Below are 21,671 nucleotides of genomic sequence, written 5' to 3' on the forward strand. Positions count from 1 at the left end.
GAGAGAGCACGTATCCAGCATGAAGAACTTAAGCGAGCTGAGCAAACGCGCACGGCTCGTAAAGTGAATGGGGAAAGCTTGGTCTGCAATGTTTGCAGTCGTGTATGCTTGTCAAGAGCAGGGCTCATTAGCCACCAATGGAGCCGCAAATGCAAAATATAAGTTAGTCCTAGAGCACACAATGTTCCTGAAGGTCGGCAATGGTCTTCCTCGGTCACGAGTGGATGGCCATCATCATCATCATATATATATATATATATATATATATAATCATCATCACAACAAGCTGCATCTCAGTTTGTGTTGAATCATTCCATTGAAAAGGCATTTGTTAGCTCAAGGTTATATAGTAGAAGACACTTCCCCAAGTTGCCATCCAATAGGACTAAACCTGAAAACACATGGTTGTGAATCAAACTTTATAACCATACAGTCATGCTTAGTTGCTTGACGTCTGTCTCTGTGGACAGTCTTTTCTGCTATTTAGAAAGACAAGTGTATCATGCACGACTCTAAATTTTTTTCAGAACTTCTAAGACTTGTGAAAAGAAGGAAGAGAGAGAGGAAGTTATTCTTAAACTGTAGACCTAACCAGGATGCTTGAAATAGAATAAACTCTACTAAAGGCACCTCATGACCAGATTAATTCTACAAACCGAAAATTCAGAATAGAAAGAACTAAAATGCTGCAAGGCAGTTTGAGGTTCAACCAAATCAGCCAATTAACATTTCTGAAGACCTGATCTTCTGTGATGGCAAGACTGCTAATAATGATACTAATAATAATTTTATAATTATAAGTACAAGACTTGAAATTTTGGGGGAATTATGCTAGTTCATATCATTGACCACAGTACTTGAGCAGTACTTTGTTTTATCAAACCTGAATGGTTGAAAGGACCTTACTGAAGTTTGAACTCAGAATAATAGAGAGCCAGAAGACATACTGCAAGGCATTTCATCCAACACTTTAATAATTGTGCTAATCAACACCGTCATCAGCAGCAACAACATCAACGCTGATGATAACGTCTATCTACTATAGATAGTGTGTGGATTTACAATGGGAACTGTTGAGATTTGGATTAGCAAACAAAAATGTGTCAGGGCAACACTGAAGATGAGGGATACTAAGAACACTATTATCATATAGGATTTAAAAAAAAAAAACTGAGATAAGAAAACTTTAACCAAATAAAGATATACAAATATTTAGTAATCAATGATCCTAACAAGGTAGCACACACACACACACAAATGAAAGAAAAGATTAAGATGGAATGTTATAGATACATTGAATTAATACTTAAATGTGAGCTAAATGAAAAATTAGGTAATTAGGTAAAACTCCAGACATTACAGTTATAGCTATAATATTCTAAATTGAATGTTAAATGAACAAGATTAGACTACACAGAAAAACAAGAAAAATGAATACATTTAGAATACAACATCGAATATCTGATATCAGTTTCAATTCTGGCACATGGCCAGCGATTTTAGGGGAGGGGTAAGTCGACTACATTGACCCCAGTGATTAACTGGCACTTATTTTATCAACCTCAAAAGGATGAAAGGCAAAGTCGACCTCGGTGGAATCTGAACTCATAACATAAAGACAGACGAAATGTTACTAAGCACTTTGCCCAGCATGTTAAAGATTCTACCAGCTCACCGCCTTCATCCAATATCCGGTATTAAAACTATATTTACCATGAAAAGAAGACAATAGAAACCTAATGCAACTAAAAAGCTATTATAAAGTATCCACTGTAGAGCTCTGAAAATATCTAGTAAAGAATGGAAAATAATTGCAAAGAACTATAAAACATAAACAAAACAAAACTGTTTTGTCTTCAAGGAAACTAAAAAATACAAAATGGGCTGAAATGACAGGTAGGCATAAAAAAAAGGAGAAAAATCAAATGAAATTGCAAAAAGATTAAAATCTAATGTAACAATAGTGATACAGAATGCTATGATTAATCAAAGGCAAGAAAAGTCCTCGACACAGCCAACAGATGAAAATGCTGAATAGGATTGAAGTAGACAAGAAAATTTGCAACACTGGCTGAATAGCACAAAACTCAAAGCTGAAACTAAAGGTTCTTAATTGCAGTACAGAAATGAAGCCACTTCACCAGAAACCACCAAATGCACATAATGAAGTACTTGATTCAGTAAGTAACAGCAAAATATGTAGAGATGGAGAAGAAACAATTAATCATGTAATTTCTGACTGCAAGTCTTTGTGAAGAAAGAATACATCCACAAAGACATGAAAGGATTTACATACACTGAAAATTATACCAACACTGTGAAATACCAACACAGAAACAAAATGGTATAGGCATACACCAGAAAGATCACAGATAATAACATGTGACTATATTCTGGAATATACCAATACATACAGACACGGAGATTAAGGTTAATCAACCAGATATTGCTATCAAGGACAAACAAGAAATGGAGGTTTCAATCAAAACAGAAGATAATGTAGCTCTCAAAGAAATGAAGAAATCGTCCAAATAAAAAGATCTGGAAATACAAAAAAAAAACAAAAAAACTGAATGCAGCACCTGGAAACTGAAACAATCCCTATGATAAAGGCTATCTTGAGAATGGCAAAAAAGGAAACATCTAACAAACACATAATCAAATCCCCAGTGCTTACAAATATGTGCAGCATAAATAAAATAGCTTTAGCAGACACTGCACACAGGAGAAAGCAATGCACATACTCAAGGTGCACACAGCAGTGATTAAGAGTGCAGTGAAAGCACCAATAAAAAATAGAAACTCCCATAATACAAAAATCTGGAAATAGAGGTAACCCAAATGTGGAGCCCAAAAACAGAAACGATCCCTATAATAATAGGTGCATTAGGTATGATTAAAAAACATACAGACAAATACATAACCAAAACACCATGACTTACTAAAATATATAACATACAGAAAATGGCACCATTAGGTACCGCACAAATCCTGTGTAAAGCACTTTCAATTTAATGAAAATAACAACACCAAAACAAACTACAGCACATACCCAAGGCACACAGAGCTGCACTCAGTAGTGCAGTGAAAGCATGCGATAAAAATAAGACTACTGAATAATAATAGTAATAATAATCCTTTCTACTGGAAGTACAAGGCCTCAAATTTGGGGGAAGGGATTAAATCGATTACATCAACCCTAGTGCGTAACCGGTACTTAATTTATCGATCCTGGAAGGATGAAAGGTAAAGTCAACCTCGGTGGAATTTAAACTCAGAGCGTAGCGACAGGTGAAATACTGCTAAGCATTCCATCCAGCGTGCTAACAATTCTGCCAGCTTGCCACCTTATATAATAATAATCATAATAATAATAATAATAATAATAATAATAATAATAATAATAATAATAATAATAATAATAATAATAATAATAATAATAATAATAATAATAATAATTCATTCTAATTTTGGAACAAGGCCAACAATTACAAGGGAGGATAAGTGATAAGTTGATTATATTGAACCTAGTGCTCAACTGGTACTTATTTTTCGACCCCGAAAGGATGAAAGGCAAAGTCAACCTCAGTGGAATTTGAACTCAGAACATAAAGCCAGAGGAAATGCTGCTAAGCATTTTTCCAACATGCAAATCCCAATACAATCTGTAATTAATGTATTTGACTATTGCATGAAAAATAAAATTGCTCAACGCTTATGTTAATTTTGTTTTGTTATCTTGTAGTGATAACAATATAAAACAGGCTTTAAGAGAGAAAATTGGGAACAAGATACTAATACACCATATAATACCTAATGACATTGACAGAACAGATGTTATAATACAGAGTGCCAAAATATATATGGTCATATGGTGATGTTTATAAAGTATAGTTCTTGTAGTCTAAAGTAGCAGTGATAATACAAAGTATATACACTGTAACATTTGATAGCCTAGCACAAAAACTGGTGACACCAAGTGATATTAGATATGGCAAGTGGGTGTAGCCAATGTAATGTTAGTAATTAAGATACTTTGGATAGTAAAATTAAAAGGCTGTGTTTAGTACAGCATATCAAAGTTGGTAGGATTTAAAATAGATGTTATGAACAGAAACAAACCTATAAAATGATTTTATAATTTCCCAAAACATTTGTTTCAATCACTGGACCATAACCATGCTGGAGGATTGCCTTGAAGGATTTAATTGAACAACCTCACCACACCCTCATACTTACTTATCAAGTCTGGTATTTTATTGGTGTCTTTTGCAATAATGCACAAAGGCATCAAGCCAGATTATGAAAGTTACAGAAGTGTATGGAAAATAGCAGAAGAATTTATATTCTGTTGAGCCACTTAAAGATAGAAAAAACTTTAAAATTTTTTACTGCTTCTAACAATAAACTGGTGGAAACAATAACAAACTTGTACAAATGAAATATACAGTAAAAATAAAGTTTGTGATTAAAAGAAAAATTTTGAGAAATCATGAATTATCTATGGATGGTTTAACGGTGGATGAAAATAATAGGTGTCTGAAATAGCAATCAGTGTAATAGTCTTTTCCATAGGCACAAGGCCTAAAATTTTTTAGAGGAGGGCACTAGTTGACCTTGATGGAATTTGAAATCAGAATGTAAAGATAGATGAAATACTACAGACATTTTGCCCAGCATGCTAATGATTCTGTCAGCTCACCTTCTTAGTAATCAGTGTAAAGATAATAAGTAAACAGTGTAAAAATGAGAGCAAAGGCTATAAAAACAAGTTGATCAATAAATAGAACTTTTACTTTGAGATAAAGAAATATGTCAACAACAAAAGAAAAAGTTACAAATTTGCTTATTGAAATCTGGTTAGTAGAGTTGTCACATAGTGTACAGATGCCTCTTGGTTTTGAATAACAAAATCTGCATAATATACAGGCAGAAAAAAGGGAAAATAGGAAAGCTTCTAACAATGCGGAAAGTTTAAGAAAACTTTTATATTTCAGGCACAAAGACTCATCCTCAGAAGAAAAACAATCTGGGAAATGTCTAGTTATACAGGTTCTGTTAAACTTCCCACATTGTCAGAAGCTTTCCTATTTTCCCTTCTTCAATATTACAATGTTTCAAGCAAACTACAACACTTGTATAATATACATTTAAAATGCATATAATATATTGAGGTCTACCACAGCTACAAAGCCACTTTTTTCTTATTGTTGTGAAAGGGACATAAAGTTAACCTCAGCAGAATTTGAACATAGAATGTAATAGGCCCCTTATCTATATATTACAAGGTATTTTGCATGTCACTCTCACAGTTCTCACATTTCCATGACTCCAAACATGTGCATAACAGGTTAATAAATAGAAAATCCCAAAACGAAATCCTGTGAATCATTTCACCAACCCTCAGAGATATTTTATGAGACATTCTAAAATTAAGAAAATGATCAAACATTGAAGCTTTCTCGAAATCAACATTCTACTGAAACATAGTCTGAACTGAAGGAAACTTTAGTCATTTCTCTGCAATGAAGCATGAGATTTGGAAATCAATTAGACAGATCATGGTTATTTCTAATATAAGCAAGTTGAAAGGCAGTGAGCTGGCAGAATTTTTACAATGCCAGACAAAATGCTTAGCAACATTTCATTTGTCTAATTATGCTAAATTCAAATTTTGCTGAAATCAATAAAATAAGTACTAGTTGAGCATTGGGGTCGATGTAATCAACTTCCCCTTCCCATAAAATTGCTGGCCTTGTGCCAAAATTAGAAAAGGAATATAAGTAAGTTGAAGCAGACAAAAAAAAAGGTAAAACAAAGTAGAAAATACTTTTAAAGGAAAAGTAAACTGTAATTAGCTTTTGTTTGGGGAAGGAAGGGCAGTTCCTATGACATCTTTCAGAGTCTCTGAAAGTGGACAGAGGAAGGAAAGAAAGCAGTTGCTTTGACATCTTTCAGGGTCTGGGGGTGGGCAGGGTGTACTATGTAGTATGTGCCTGTGTGTTGGACATTTCTGATAAGGCAGTGGTTGGATAACCTGATAAGTACAGAGACGATTACAGATCAAAAGAGTTGATCCCCTTGATCTCTTTCTTACGTAATGTGAAAGAGATCAAGGGTATCTGGAATGTCTGTACATCAATCTGGAATGTGAAAAGGAGATAAAACAAGGTGTGAAGAGCTGAGAAAAGCAAATGATCTGGTTTCTGCAACCAGAAGCATCAGTGCAGGATTAATGTAAGAATAGTTGGTAGTTGTGAGCATTGAAGTCATTGAAGACTAGGGCTGTGGAGTCAGAGTTGGAATCGTGGAGTCGGAAACAGTTAAGGGGTAGTCTGAGTCAGTAAAACTATACCAACTCCAATTCACAATATCTTTATTCTTTAATATTTTGTTGGCACTCCATCGCTTACGACGTTGAGGGTTCCAGTTGATCCGATCAACGGAACAGCCTGCTCATGAAATTAACGTGCAAGTGGCTGAGCACTCCACAGACACGTGTACCCTTAACGTAGTTCTCTGTGATATTCAGCGTGACACAGTGTGACAAGGCTGACCCTTTGAATTACAGGTACAACAGAAACAGGAAGAAAGAGTGAGAGAAAGTTGTGGTGAAAGAGTACAGCAGGGTTCGCCACCATCCCCTGCCGGAGCCTCATGGATCTTTAGGTGTTTTCGCTCAATAAACACTCACAACACCTGGTCTGGGAATCAAAACCGCGATCCTATGACCACGAGTCTGCTGCCCTAACCACTGGGCCATTGCGCCTCCACATTCTTTGATATAAACCAGTTATAACATAAAGGCCTACTCAAAGTACAAGCGTATGCATATGCTTTGTGAGATATGTAGACCAACATCACATAAAGACGAATTGGAGGTACCAACAGTAGAGGAGTTGGAGTCAGAGTCAAAGTTTTTTTGTTTTGACTCCACAGCCTTGCTGAAGACAATGACTTTGGAATGAGGAGAGTAAAGACAGATATTGACAATGCAGAAGATATGGTCAAAGAATTGCTTGTGATTTGAGGAATTTAGATAGCAATAGAGGGAGTAGATGTATTTAGGAGAATGAAGGAAGGAAACCCTGAGCCACAGAAGCTGAAAGTTATTATTAACAAAATCTAGGTGAGAGATAAGAAAAGTTGGGGTCTACATATTCACAAACATAATCCTTGGGAGTGAAATTTGAATGAGTAAGTATCCTGGGCAATAGAGATGGGTTCAAGACAGGGAAGGAGAAATTTGCATTACTGAGAAAAACAGGATTGTAGTTTACATAAGAGGGACATGGCAGAAAGAAGCCCTTTGATGTTTAAAATTAGCTGATATTTAGATCTACTTTTTTCAGGACTGATAGAACTTTAGGTGATGGTGCCTGGCAAGGTCACATACTGGAAGTAATTGATATGTCCTCTTACTTAGGTGAACAAATTAGCAGTAGAGGAAAGTGTTCCACAAACATAATGACCAGAATAAAAATAGGATGGGAAAAGTCTAGGGAGCTATTACTTCCACTGGTAACAAAGGGATTCTCTCTTCAAATGAAATATGAATTAAATGATGTTTGTACACGAAATGTGATTATTTACAATGGACGGATAGGTGTCCTCACCTTGTTTGTTGTTATCACGTTTTGGCTGATGTACTCTTCAACCTTCATCTAGTGTTTTGGTGGAATTTCGAACCCAACCCTTTATTTGACTAACGGGGTACACTGTTGGTATGTTATTTTTCTGTTGATATTATTTTTCAAGTCCCTGTCTGTGGGCATATAGTGCAATGGATAAGAGCACTGGCTACTAACCCTCGGATTCTAAGTTCAATCCCAGGCAGGGACATGAAAAATAACATCAAAAGGAAAATAACATCAGCAACATACCTTAAGAATGAGAACAGTGTACCCCATTAATCAAGTAAAGGATTGGGTTTGAAATTCCATCAGAACACCTGATGAGGGCTGGAGAGTACATCAGCTGAAACGTTGTGATAACAACAAACAAAGTGAGGACAACTCTCCAGCCATTGTAAATAATGTATATAATTCCTCATCTCCAAAATATAGAAAAAGTATTACGAAATGTGATGTTGCATTTTAACACAGGAAGAACACATGGACAATCTCCCAGATATACAAAAAGATGGAATGGCCATGGTATAAATGCTTTTAACGATAAGTCTACTCAATCAACACCTGCTCCAATAATTAATATGTAAGCTAAGGCAGTGAGCTGGCAGAATCATTACCACACCAGGCAAAATGCTTTGTGTCGTTTTGTCCGTCTGTACGTTCTAAATTCAAATTCTGCAGAGGTCGCTTTGTCATTCATCCTTTTGAAGTCGATAAAATAAGTACCAGTTGAGCATTGGATTGATGTAATTGAGTTACTCCCTCCTTCGAATTTGCTGGCCTTGTACCAAAATTTGAAACCAATAATTAATATGAAAGTTTTCAAATGCCATCACATCTTTTAGTAAAATGAAAAAAATTTATTTTTTAATCAATCAAATTATGCCATACATTAACAGATATGATGTTTCCTGTATCAATAATGAAATTAAAGTAAATTAACTTTAAATTGGAATTAAAATGTCCAACATAAAATTTTAAGCAACTCCCTCTTAACTAACATTTAGTTTTGCTCAATTTGCTGAGAAATTTAAAATTAAGTCCATTCATAATGAAGAATAGTAGTAGGAAGGTGTTTATGAAATATCAATATATAGCAGCACAATATTTTGTATGCCACATCATCGTCATCATTTAGCATCTGCTTTCCATGCTGGTATGGGTTAGATGGTTTGACTGAAACTGGTAAGCTGGAGAGCTGCACCAGGTTCCAATCTGATTTGGCATAATTTCTATGGCTGGATGCCCTTCCTAATGCCAACAACTCCAAGTGTACAATGGAGTCCTTTTTACCTGTCACTGGCACAGGTGCCAGTTACGTGACACCAGCATCAGCCACAACTAACAACAAAAAAGATCTTAATCACTACACATGACAAAAACTCCCAGTTTCAAGTGGCCTTGTCTAGAAATTTAGTATCTTGAAGATTATAAAAAGCACATCAAGATTTGATTTGTTCTTTGAACAATCGAATCACTTCAGCTCTCAGCAAATGTGTATAATATCCCAAATTCCTCAACTGGCACATCTAATATTGTACACACTTCCTCCAATCACTGGTCTTCTAGAGTATATTGTGAAAAACAAACCATCTTCCAATTTACTTGATTGGAAACCTTTCTTTATTTCATATTTTCAATTATAATCCCATCATTATACAGTTTCAGGAAAAATCAGATATTGTGATTCTGAGTACTCTACATGTAAGAATTATACAAGTTGGCCAAAGCTGCAATGTAGGGCAGAGTTTTTTTAGCCAAATGTTCTTTTTGATGCCAACCCTCACCTGTCTCCAAGTAAGATAATCTTTCCCTATGAGCAGACATATTTTTACAGTGACACTTGTTTACAACTATCATTTGATGTCAAGACATGGAGACAACACACATGAACACACACATATACACACACATGGGGCTCTTTTAGTTCCTGTCAGCCAAATCCACTCACAAACCATTGGTCAGCCAGGGGCTAAAGCAGAAGACACTTGCCCAAGGTGTTATGCAGTGGGACTGAACTCAGAACTATGTGGTTGAGAAACAAACTTTTTACCACACAGCCACACTTACAGCAACCAGTGAATTTATTTATTATGTCCACAAATATTTAGAAATTCTAAACATGTTTATATAATCAAGTACAGGACATGTTATTTCATCACATTCAGAAAATCAAATAACATAGCATGTTTGTATAGATAAAAAAAGATTTTGTTTCAAATATTGTCTTCCAGGCTAAATTAACATTAGACAAGATTGCATTACCAATTAGCACATATCACTGGAAGTGGAGTATAATTTTCCTTGATTAGTTTTTAAAGTTTTTCTGAATCTTCTTATGAGAAAATAATTTGTTACTTAGACACAAGACCTGGGCAAATGAAGATGAATATGGTAAATTATTTGCTCATATTATTTTTAGCTGTCTAGATAATTATTTGTTGATATCATTTTTAGCTGTCTAGATAAGATAAACAGCAAAATAGACCCAATTGAAGTTTGATAGAGCATCACAAAGATATATTAAATGAACCTCATTTACACTGTCGGCAAAGTTTTGAGAAAACTAAGATATACAATAGGATGCAGTTAAGAAGTTTACTTTAGTTTCAATTTCTCTATCCAGCAACTTGGGTAAATGTCTCCTGTAGCTTCAGGTTGACCAATACTTTGTGAGTGAAATTTGATAAGCAGAAACTATGCAGAAGCTACTTCCCTATGCTACTGTTATCTAGCTCTCTCTTTCTCTCTCTCTTTACATATTCTCATAACCATTCATTATTTTCTCTCTCCCTCTCACACCAGTCCATTCTCTGCAATCATCCCCTCATATTATCCAAAATAAACAGAGACATCTTAGCACTCCGTCATTTAAACTGGCTGTGTCTAACCCAAATATTCTACCTGTTCTATGTTCAAACCAGCCATATCCAGTCTCTCACATCTACCCTACAATGTCATCCTGAAAACAAAAAATCACATCATGGAAATCTCGAAGCTAAAAGATAATGCATAATTAATTCAAAACAATGTAAATAAATAAGCATTACATTTGTCAGAGTAATCTGAATGCTAATGGATTAGAGCAGTGAGGATCTTGGGACAAGACAACTTCACAAGCACTGGCATCACAATAAAGTACAACTGGTGTATTTAGTGAAGTGGCAGATGAACAAACTGTGACATCTTGGCAGGAAGCTTGTCATGTGTGTGTGCATGTACATGTGTGTAGATGTGTTTATGTCTCCTTGTTTTGACATCATGTGATAGTTGTAAACAAGTATCACCATCATACAAGCAGTGTTATTTGTTTCCAATCTTCTTTGAAAACATGTCAATATTACCTTACTTGGAAACAGGTGAGGGTTGGCAATAGGAATGGCATCCAGCCATAGAAAATCTACCTCAAAGAATTCAATCTGACTCATGAGAGCGAGCATGGAGAAATGGACATTAAAATGATGATGAGTATATTATCATCACTATTTAGATCCATTTTCCTTGTTGGCACACACATACATACATATGTATATATATAAGTACATAGTATTACTTAACCATGGTGTTATCTAATAGCCAGTGCAAACTAGCTGGTATGATTGGCTTTGATAGATCTATAACACTGTATATTTGATTTATATATATATATATATATATATATATATATATATACAAAGGTTATAAACCCCATTAAGGGTTAGTAAAATCTCATGAAAATACTGGTTAGTTACCAATCCATAGAAAGTTCAACTATAAGGTAACCATATAAACCGTGGTTCACATATTTAAAGATTAAGGAGAAATGGAGAGGTAATTAATAAAATATTATTTATTCATTATAAAATACTGAATCAAAACAGCTGCCTCTCCATTTTCTCCTTATTCTTTACATATGTATGTGTGTGTGTGTGTGTGAGTGTATCCTATGTAGTTAAATGCACGCTACAATTCTTTATGTGTTAAACTGAAAATAATTCTTAATCAAATGAAATTATAACTGCAATGATAAACGTCTAACGTTGGTGAAGATTAATTTCAAAAGAGTCAAGGGTGATAACTCTCAAACCGTCAAATTATCAGGAACTAAGTGGAGATAATATTCCGAAAGGAATTAAGTGGAAAATATATACTAGGTAGTGGTAACTATGGTCACAAAGCTCCAGATGTTTTGGTCTTATTAAACCTCCTTAACATAGTCATTGTTGCCAACTGATTCTATGGATAAAATAATTGCCAAGAGTGCCTTCAGTATGAAAGAGACATAGTTAAAAGCTGGTTATCGTACTTAATTTTGTGAAAAGAAAATATATTTTAATTTTTTTAATTGATTAAAAATGTGGTAAAATTTCTGATTAACACCCGCACGATTTTCACTAGGGTGTTAGGGTTAAGGTTAGGGTTTAGGGTTACGGTTAGGGAATTCCGTCACTAACCCTAACCCAACCCTGACCCTAACACCATAGTGAAAATCGTGCGGGTGTTAATCTGAAAATTTACCAAAAATGAAGTCAACCTTAAGTATATGACCTGCATTTAACTACAGCTCTTTCATACACACGCCAAAAATTTTTCCAATGTGTGTGTTCGCGCGCGCATGTTTATGTTTACACAGTCTAAAACTCTGGGTTGTTTATGTTGTTCCCAGCCCAACTTAGAAACAGGCATCGATGAAATATGTTTGCAATGAATACTGAGATCGATATGGTGACTTAACACGAGCGTAGTTCAATGACACAGATCATTCAAAGGCATACTACATTTTTAAAATTATTACAAGGGAACTCCTACTTTTGTATTGCATGAAATAAACGATAGTGTTAACTTTCTACAGTTAAGTAGGGTTCTATACTAAATTGGGGCGATCTTTATTTTTTATAAGTGAATGTAAAGCTCGAGAAGTTCACGTTCAAATAACAAAGAAATGTAATTTATGTAAGATAATAATTTAATTCTAAGATGCATTAATATTTTTTACAATTATAGAAAGCGTATTAGTGGTTGCTGTTGTTTAGCCCACGGTTCAGCTCTAGTTCTCCTTGTGACCTTCCTATCTTATCGTCAGACAAGGTTTGACACTATTTAATGCCTCCTTTTAATTAAACTGGGAGGATGTGATTTGAGGGAGATTTGACTGTTTCTCACAGGTTCAGCGAAACATAGAGGTTGTCCAGTAAAACAAGTGTAGATACAAAAACCTAGAACACATGAAACAGGTAAATGACGAAGAACAAAGTGAGTTTGTGTCAACTGATTATTATGTAGATTTAAAACAAACGTTGAACGAAGAAATAACATTCTACAGTGTATTATTATAAAATTTTATCTAAACTATTCTGTCTCTTAATAATATAATAAAGGTATTTAATACAGTATGCTATATCTAATTAAGAAATAATTTTCTTTTTTAATGACGTAGAACAATAACACTATTCTCTCTCCTCACATATGTAAGAAGCGAGAGAAAGTGTTATTATACATAAGCACTTCGACTTGAACAACTTCAACGAATTATATATACATATATATATATATATATATACACACACATCTGCAAACTCATGCATAACATGCGTTTACTAGATCGCCTGTAAGGTGTAGTCTTAAAAAAATTCAAGTGCGTTAAGATTAAACATTGAATTTCGTAGTGATTTAGAGACACAATATCAATAACTACATGGGTTCTATAGATGATTTTTAAAATATTCTATTGACTGACAATTGTTTTAGTAAAACTAGTTCTTCAGTAGATTTAGTATGATACAAACAAACATGCCTGGTTATCGACATCCTCCTCAGCCATTATCTTCCACCGGTTATTGTTTACATATCATGGCAGAAAGAATATAGATATATGAAATATATTAACGAACACGTGTTTCCACAGACAACTAATTACCTCCCTTGGTCTCATTTCGTGTTTTTATGTTTAAAAGACCAATATTTACCTAACATAAGGCGGCGCGCTGGCAGAAACGTTAGCACTCCGGACAAAATGTTAAGCGACCTTTCGTCCGTCTTATCGCTCTGAATTCAAATTCCGCCGTGGTCGACTTTGCCTTTCATCCCTTCAGGGTTGGTAAAATAGGTACCAGTTGAACATTGAAATCAATGTAATTCACTTGTCCCTCCATCGAACTTGCTGGCTCTTTGCCAAAATTTGAAGCCAATATTTACCTTTTTGCTGAACTATATTTTGTCGATACCTAGACTTTTATTTGTATCAGTCGAACGACTGCGGCTAGGGTACCGCCTTGAAGGGTTTTAATCGAACGTATCGACCCCACTACTTCTTTTAAGAACGTAAACAAACTAACAGCAGTTGTGAAGAGATAGTGAAGTTGAAGTACAAACGCAAAAGTGCGTGCACCCGACGGGCTTTTTTTAGTTTCCGTCTACCACATCCTTCATTAACAAGTCTTTGGTCGGCCCAGGGCTAAAGTAGAAGTCATAAAGTGTCACAGTGGGACTGAACCCGGAACCATATGGCTGGGAAGCAAACTTCTAATCAATAATTTCTTCGAATGTTGATGATTATGCATTTCTATAGATGTGAGGCAAAAGACTTTACATTTATGGAGTCAAATTATTGTCTGCTTAATTTACTTTAGTAAGCAATAGGTACAAAATGAAAAATTGATCCCAGCGATACAGAGAATAATATTAAAACGTCTTCACTTTTAAATATTAAATGTAAACCTGTACATCAGGAAATATGATATAGACAGATAGAAAGAAGGACGCTTCTGTGTTTCCAAGACCACTATGCAATGTAAGTATCTATGTTATCAAAAGAATTCGTTTTCCACGTCAAGAATTAAAATGAGGAACTATTTTAACGTTCAGTATATCAGTCAAATCTCCCTCAAATCAAATCCTACTAGTTTAAATAAAAGAAGACATTAAATAGTGTCAAACCTTGCCTGACGAAAAAATAGGAAAGTTACAAGAACTGGAGCTGAACTGTGGGCTAAACAACAGCAACCACTAATACGCATTTCTATCAGGGCACACTGGGAAGTTGCCTAGGAACCTAATTCTGACCCATGTAGGACATGGTTTGCTGTCAATAAAAGTACTATAGGGCCCAGTGCATTGATTTGACCAGGGGCCTATAATAGTTTTAATGTAGCCCAATAAAAAGTCCCCAATAAAAGATGAGACTGGTGGCTTGCACAAAAGTAGTTTTCTTTGGGGAAACTGCATCTGTTTATAATGACAAATTCTTGCAACAAACCATAAGTAGCCATCTACAAGATATGGAATTTTGCTGAAAGTTATTTCCTTAGCAGGACCAATTCAAATAGAATGAAGGCCATAATTTTGTATAAAAATAACTATGTCTAGTTTATTTGCTTTTGATCATTCTCACTTCTTTTAACATTTGATACACTCAAGAAGTTTATAGTAATACTTTGCTCAATTTAATTAGAATATTTGGTGAATCCAACTTCACTGTCCACTATTTCCCTTTCATTTGTTTTACTTACAGTTTGTTAGTTTCTGTGCAAGCCTGAAAACCAACTGATTTTGACAATATTAATACTTTCTCCAAGCTCTACAAAAAAAAATGTAGTTACCTTTGTAGCAGTGATTTGAAACCAAACCACTAGGTAAGCAGTCAGACACCAAAAGTGAACTACAATAATGTCACATGACCAGTTTTGTAAGCAACCAATCACTGTCAAGCTGTCATATGATTTAATCCTCTAGAATCTTCTTGTACCTTATAAAACACTGCTTTTGACACCTACACTCCTTGCAGTGTTGAGAGCAGTTGACTCATTCACACATCTCACTTCTTGCCAGGTGGAATATTGAGGCAGCTGAGAGATATATGTCTCCATTTTTGCTACATCTGCCAACTCAAATAGATCACCAAGACAATGGCACAATTGTTTACATATATGTCCGGAAAGCCACATGTTGCCATACCAATAGCATGCTGTAAATTCAGAGCAGTGTCTCTCTCTCTCCCAGTATGCAATTATTACTGTTGTTAACTGTTAAAGGTATCTTTATGTGCGATAAGAAATTCTGTTAAATGTTTGTGAGTGTTGTTCATTTACTTCTTCAGGTAGTCCAAGAAACCTTTTCATTCATTAACTCAACCACCTACCACAGCAGCATTAATGAACTGCTATAATATACTAGTGCCATCCAATGATACTGTCTGCAACAACCACAACACTGGGACTACAATAGCAACAACTATGGTACAGCCAAACAGCATTCTGATCATTGGTGACAACTGACATTTTCTGTGCATGTTTTTGTTTACTTTTTAAAAACAGTAAATAAGATTGGCTTGTCCTGTAAACATCATTCATTCACAAACACATTTATATCCTTGCAGCAGACATGTCCAAAGTTAACAATTTTTTTTGCAGACTTCAATTGTAGTCAATTCCACACATGCCTGCATATTATATGGTATTCCATATTTCTGAGCAATAAAACATCATCTATGCATCTCTTTTATTCAGTGTTCTCATAACTTTCATTTCTAAGAAATGTTTTCTCTATTTGCATGTGTTTTGCATCTCAACACAATTTTGCATATACGAACTATGAGCATGGACATTTTATTTGCTTTCACCTTATTACATGCCTTTTTGCTTTTGTATTTCAATATTTGACTTATTTACTGTATTGATAGTTCATCCTCCTCCTCCTCATCATCATCATCATTTAATGTCTGCTTTCCATGCTGGTATGGGTTGGATAGTTTGACATGGAACTGGCCAGACTCCAATTGTCTGTTGTAGCATGGTTTATATGGCTGGATGCCCTTCCAAATGCCAACCACTTAGCAGAGTGTACTGGGTGCTTTTTACATGCCACTGGTATGGGTGTGTTTACACAGCACCAGCATGGGTGCATTAATGCAGCACCAGCATGAATAGTTTTCATGTGGCACCAGCACCTGAAAGGACAAGCCTGTACATGTGGAAGACAGTGATTTTACAGCAAATCACCACATCTCCCAGTCCCTTGTCATTTCTTCAGCGAGGCCAACCATCCAAAGATCCTTTCTCATCACTTTGTCCCATGTCTTCCTGGGTCTACCCCTTCCACAGCTACCAAAAAATTTGGACTTTACTCAAGTCTACATGCACTATTCTCTTTTTAAGTAAATCCTCTTTTTATTGTTTCATTCTCTTACATTTCATGTAAAGAACGGGGAGGAGAATAATTTTAGCAGTTATTTGAAACCAAACCATTACGACTGAACCACATGATCAGCATAGTAAGCAACCAATTAGTGTCAAGCTGTTGCATGATCTAATCTTCTAGAATCTTCTTTTTGTACACTATAAAATGCTGCTTTTGGCACCTTTTTGCAGAGTGTTGAAAGCAGCCAGCTCATTCACACATCTCACCTCTTGCCAGGCAGAATGTTGAGGCTGCTGGGCAATATTTCTCCATTCTTGTTACATCAGAGAGCTCAGATAGGTGACCAAGTATACTTGTTTTCAAATATGCTGGGAAAGCCACATTTTGCCATACCAATAGCTTGTGGTAAAATCAGAGCAGTAATCCTCTCCCAGTGTGTAATAATTATAAACTCACAGAAGCCATGTTTGTCCAGTATAGCAGCAACTTTTCTGCTGTCCCAAATTATTAGGCAGGTGCCCAACTTAAGTCTCATTATGGCTCAGAAATGTGATCTTATTTCGAACGAGCTTGTGTCAGAGCTTCAAAAAGAAAAACAACTATAAGAATATCAAAAATACTGGAAAGAGATCACCAAACAGTGATGAAATTTGTGCAGTCTCTTATTTCTGTTCAGTCAAGGTTAGATAAGGGTACGTCAAGGGTTGCTTTGAATTGTACTTTGTCACATGTGAAAAGGGAAGTTGTGTAGAACCATGTCTGACAAGGAGAGAAGTCTTCAAACATTGTGGCAAGGAAGATGTATCGAAAATTACCAGGTGTCTCCTCTTGAAGCAGGTAGCCAGGAATGTTATACCTCTTACAAGCCCCCCCCCCACCTCTGAAGGCTGTTCATAAGCAGAAGAGACTGAAATGGGCAGAAGAGTATATTAAGATAGATTTTTCAACAGTTCTGTTCACTGACAAATGCCATGCTACCCTTGATGGCTGGAGTTAAGGTTGGGTATCAAGTAACGGGAACCGTCCTCATCGTTTGAGACTCCAACAGGGGGAGGTCGGGTTATGTTTTGGACTGGCATCATTGGTGTATTGGACCAATTTTGAGCTAAAAGTAAAAGTAAATACTTACTGCTCTCTTTGGTGTCTATGTCTAGTGTGTGGAGATGTTTTCCGATCCCTTCGATATAATTATGTATATAAATGAAAATATAGTATATATATATATATATATATATATATTCTAAACAAAACTGTCCGGCGAACAGGAATGTGAAACTCTGAGTAACAGATTTTGTGATATTTTTGGTGCTTTTTAATAAAGCATATTACTCTTCCTCTGGTATTCAAGTACTATTTTTTCCACCTTGTTTCGCATCTATGTGCTTGTTCTCCTTCCATGCTGGCATGAGTTGGACGATTTGACAGGAGCTGGCCAAGCAGAAGCCTGTGCCATACTTCTGTGTCTGTTTTGGCATGGTTTCAACAGTTGGACGCCCTTCCTAACACCAACCACCCCACAGAGTGGGCTGAGTGCTTTTTATGTGGCACCAGCACAGGCAAGGTCTGTTTTGGCATGATTTTTACACTTGGATGCTCTTCCAAATGCCAACCATTTTACAATGTTAACTGGATGCTTTTTAAGTGGCACTAGCACTGGCAGGTTTACCAAGTAACTTGCAAGACAAGGAAGGTGATCACCGCTTGAATCTTGTGTCAGATGATGAAAGGTTAATGTGTGACAGAGAGACAGAAATAGGTGTTTCGCAGTGGAGGAGGTATATGGTTATCCAGCCAGATAATTGCTGACGTGGCTGATGACAGAACCGCCTGATTGGCACACGTGCCAGTGGAACGTTACAAGCATATCCAAGCGTGATCGTTGCCAGGGCCATGGATTGGGTGTCATGCCAGTGACACGTGAAAAGCACCATTCGGGCGTGATCGCTGCTAGCGTTGCCTTACCGGCACATGTGCCAGTGGCATGTGAGAAACAACATTCAAGTGTAGTTGTTGCCAGTGCTGCCGGATTGGCTCCTATGCAGGTAGCACGTAAAAACACCTTTTTAGCGTGGTCGTTGCCAGAACCACCTGACTGGCCCTGGTGCCGGTGGCACGTAAAAAGCACCCACTACACTCTTAAAGTGGTTGGTATTAGGAAGGGCATCCAGCTGTAAAAACTTTGCCAGATCAGAATGAGCCTGGTGCAGCCTCTGGCTCACCAGTCCTCTGTCTCACCAGTCCTGTCTCACCAGTCCTCTGTCAAACTGTCCAACCCATGCCAGTATGGAAAGCGGATGTTAAATGGTGATGATGATGATGATGATGATGTATGTGTGTGTGTGTATGTCTTTGTGTTTGTCCCCACTACTGCTTGACAACTGGTATGGGTGTGTTTATATCCCCATAACTTAGCAGGTTGGCAAAAGAGACTGATAGAATAAGTACCAGGCTTAGCAAACAAAAATAAGTGCTGGGGTTGATCTATTCAACTAAAAGCTCTTCAAGATGATGCCCCAGCATGGCTGCAATCTAATGACTGAAACAAGTAAAAGATAAAAGATATAATCAGTTGACAAAACCCCATTAGTGAGTGTTTAAAATCTAAAAACAATAAGGAAAGGAAATAGCCTCAATAAAATCAACTAATTGAAACTCAAAAATTTATTCCAGAAATATATTTTATTGAAGTTATCTCCCTGACTCATTATTTTTAGATTTTAAACACTCACTAGAAGAAGCTTTTGTGTACTAATTGCATGAATAAACTTAGTAAATTAAAATGTTTTAACTTACTGTATTACATATACTGGTAGCGCAATAGCCCAGTGGTTAGGGCAGCGGACTCGCGGTCATATGATCATGGTTTCGATTCCCAGACCGGGCGTTGTGAGTGTTTAGTGAGCGAAAATACCTAAAGCTCCACGAGGCTCCGGCAGGGGATGGTGGTGAACCCTGCTGTACTCTTCCACCACAACTTTCTCTCACTCTTACTTCCTATTTCTGTTGTGCCTGTAATTCAAAGTGTCAGCCTTGTCACGCTGTGTCACGCTGAATATCCCCGAGAACTACGTTAAAGGTACATGTGTCTGTGGAGTGCTCAGCTCCTTGCACGTTAATTTCACGAGCAGGCTGTTCCGTTAATCAAATCAACTAGAACCCTCAACGTCGTAAGCGACGGAGTGCCAACAACAACAACAATTACATATACTACATATGCGATACTCTACTGCATGTAAAAAAAAGCACTTTCATGCAGAAGTAACAATATTGGCAATATTGAAGTGCACACCACAAGACATAAATGCAATGGAGCAGCAAGAATCTGTTTGAGTCTGCCTTACTGACTCCATTGCAGTTATCAGAACATATAAAGGAATTGTTCAACTTACAATTAGCAGCCAAATTCTTTATATCATACTCTACTATTGTATGAAAGGAAGGACACATCAGATAATGTGAGCTTTATACAGTGCTTGAAAAAAAAATGAAGTGGCTATGTGTGGAATGTCTTTGATCACAGGACAGCTCTGTGGACATTAAATGATGATGATGATGATAGTTGTGACCTACATGAGGAATATTCAGGTACATCTCATTTCATTGTTTCATTATAAACTGTACTTTAGACTTCAGTGGTGGAAGAAATATTTTTCTTGAAGCTTGTATTTTAAAGTTGTATACATGTACCTCTTCTTAATATTAGTTTCAAATTCTGGCACAAAGCCAGGAATTTTGTGGGAGGGGATAAGTTGTGACACTTATTTTATTGACCCCCAAAAGGACAAAAAGCAAAGTTGACTCTGGCAGAATTTGAACTCAGAACCTAAAAGACAGACAAAATGCTGCTAAGCATTTTGCCTGACATGCTAATGATTTACCAGTTTGACACCTTACCTCTTCTCAATATAGTTGGAATGGGTTGAATTGACTGCTATGTTTGTTTTGTTTCTATCAGATATAATTCTCTCCATTATATTTATTACAAACCAATGAAAGAGTTTCTAGATGGTCACTCAGTTTGTTGTAAATTGTAACTAATTCTCTTCAACCACCCAGCCATCTTAAAAAGAGGATAATGAAATCTTGTATATACAAAACAATGAGATGCCCACAGTAAAATACCTTTACTCACACCTCTGCTAGATCAGGGCTGACTTGGGATCAAATGACATCTTAAGAATTATATTGTGGTGGTAATGTTTCTACAGAAACAATCAACCAGGTTACAGTAGCAACCAAGTTTTTATTTTAAAAAGACTCAGTAAGCTCACAAACCACTTTGACCTTTTAGCATTCAGATCATTCTGTCAAATGTAATGTTTATTTATTCACATTGTTTTGAATTAATCTGGCATTACCTTGTAGCTTTAAGATTTCAATGATATGATTGATTCTTTTTAGGATAACACTGTTCGGTATGTGTGAGGAGCCAAATGTAGCTGGTTTGAACATTTTTATATTAGAATATTTAAGCCAGATATGGCCTCTTTAAATTCCAAAGGGTTAAAATAATTACAATGTGTTTTATATTCTAAATATTGGAACAAGATGCTCCTCAATAAAGATAGGAAACTATCGAATGGATATTCTGTTTAAATTCTAATCTTTTATCACTTATATGTGTCAAGAAGTCAGCTCAAGTAAAAACAACTGTTCCTATCCCCAAGCAATGGTATCTGTGGCTTTTATCAGTAAGTGCCCTTTCTAGAATATTAAGTCTTGCACTGCATCTTAGATTGAAAAGAGGAAAAATCTTTTATTCTGTTTACTTTTTTTTTATCTCACTGCAAAGCAAATACCAACTCTGATAAACAATTAAAATGTAACAGTCCTGACGAAATGAAATTAGTTATTTATAATAAATGTTAAAGATAATTTTTGCATTTCATGGTTCTTATGTTCAAAGATATTCCGTTTCGTTAATCA

At 36.0% G+C, this 21,671-nt stretch overlaps 2 protein-coding genes across 2 annotated transcripts in view; one reads left to right on the forward strand and one right to left on the reverse strand.

Annotated features, from left to right (window-relative positions):
• LOC106873420 (peroxisomal membrane protein PEX14) overlaps positions 1 to 13,515 on the reverse strand; it is a 51,244-nt gene extending 37,729 nt beyond the window's left edge. The window contains exon 1 of the mRNA XM_014920779.2: positions 13,405 to 13,515. Within this exon, the coding sequence (XP_014776265.1) occupies positions 13,405 to 13,431 (27 nt within the window). The 5' untranslated portion in view covers positions 13,432 to 13,515. The remainder of the gene's footprint in view (positions 1 to 13,404) is intronic.
• A 35-nt stretch (positions 13,516 to 13,550) lies between these two features.
• The window catches only part of LOC106873631 (uncharacterized), a 26,204-nt gene continuing 18,083 nt past the window's right edge, over positions 13,551 to 21,671 (forward strand). Inside the window, exon 1 of the mRNA XM_014921088.2 lies at positions 13,551 to 14,400. The gene's annotated coding sequence lies outside the window, so the exon portion shown is untranslated. The remainder of the gene's footprint in view (positions 14,401 to 21,671) is intronic.

Source organism: Octopus bimaculoides, chromosome 6 (assembly GCF_001194135.2).
Source record: "Octopus bimaculoides isolate UCB-OBI-ISO-001 chromosome 6, ASM119413v2, whole genome shotgun sequence".
Taxonomy (NCBI): Eukaryota; Metazoa; Mollusca; class Cephalopoda; order Octopoda; family Octopodidae; genus Octopus; species Octopus bimaculoides.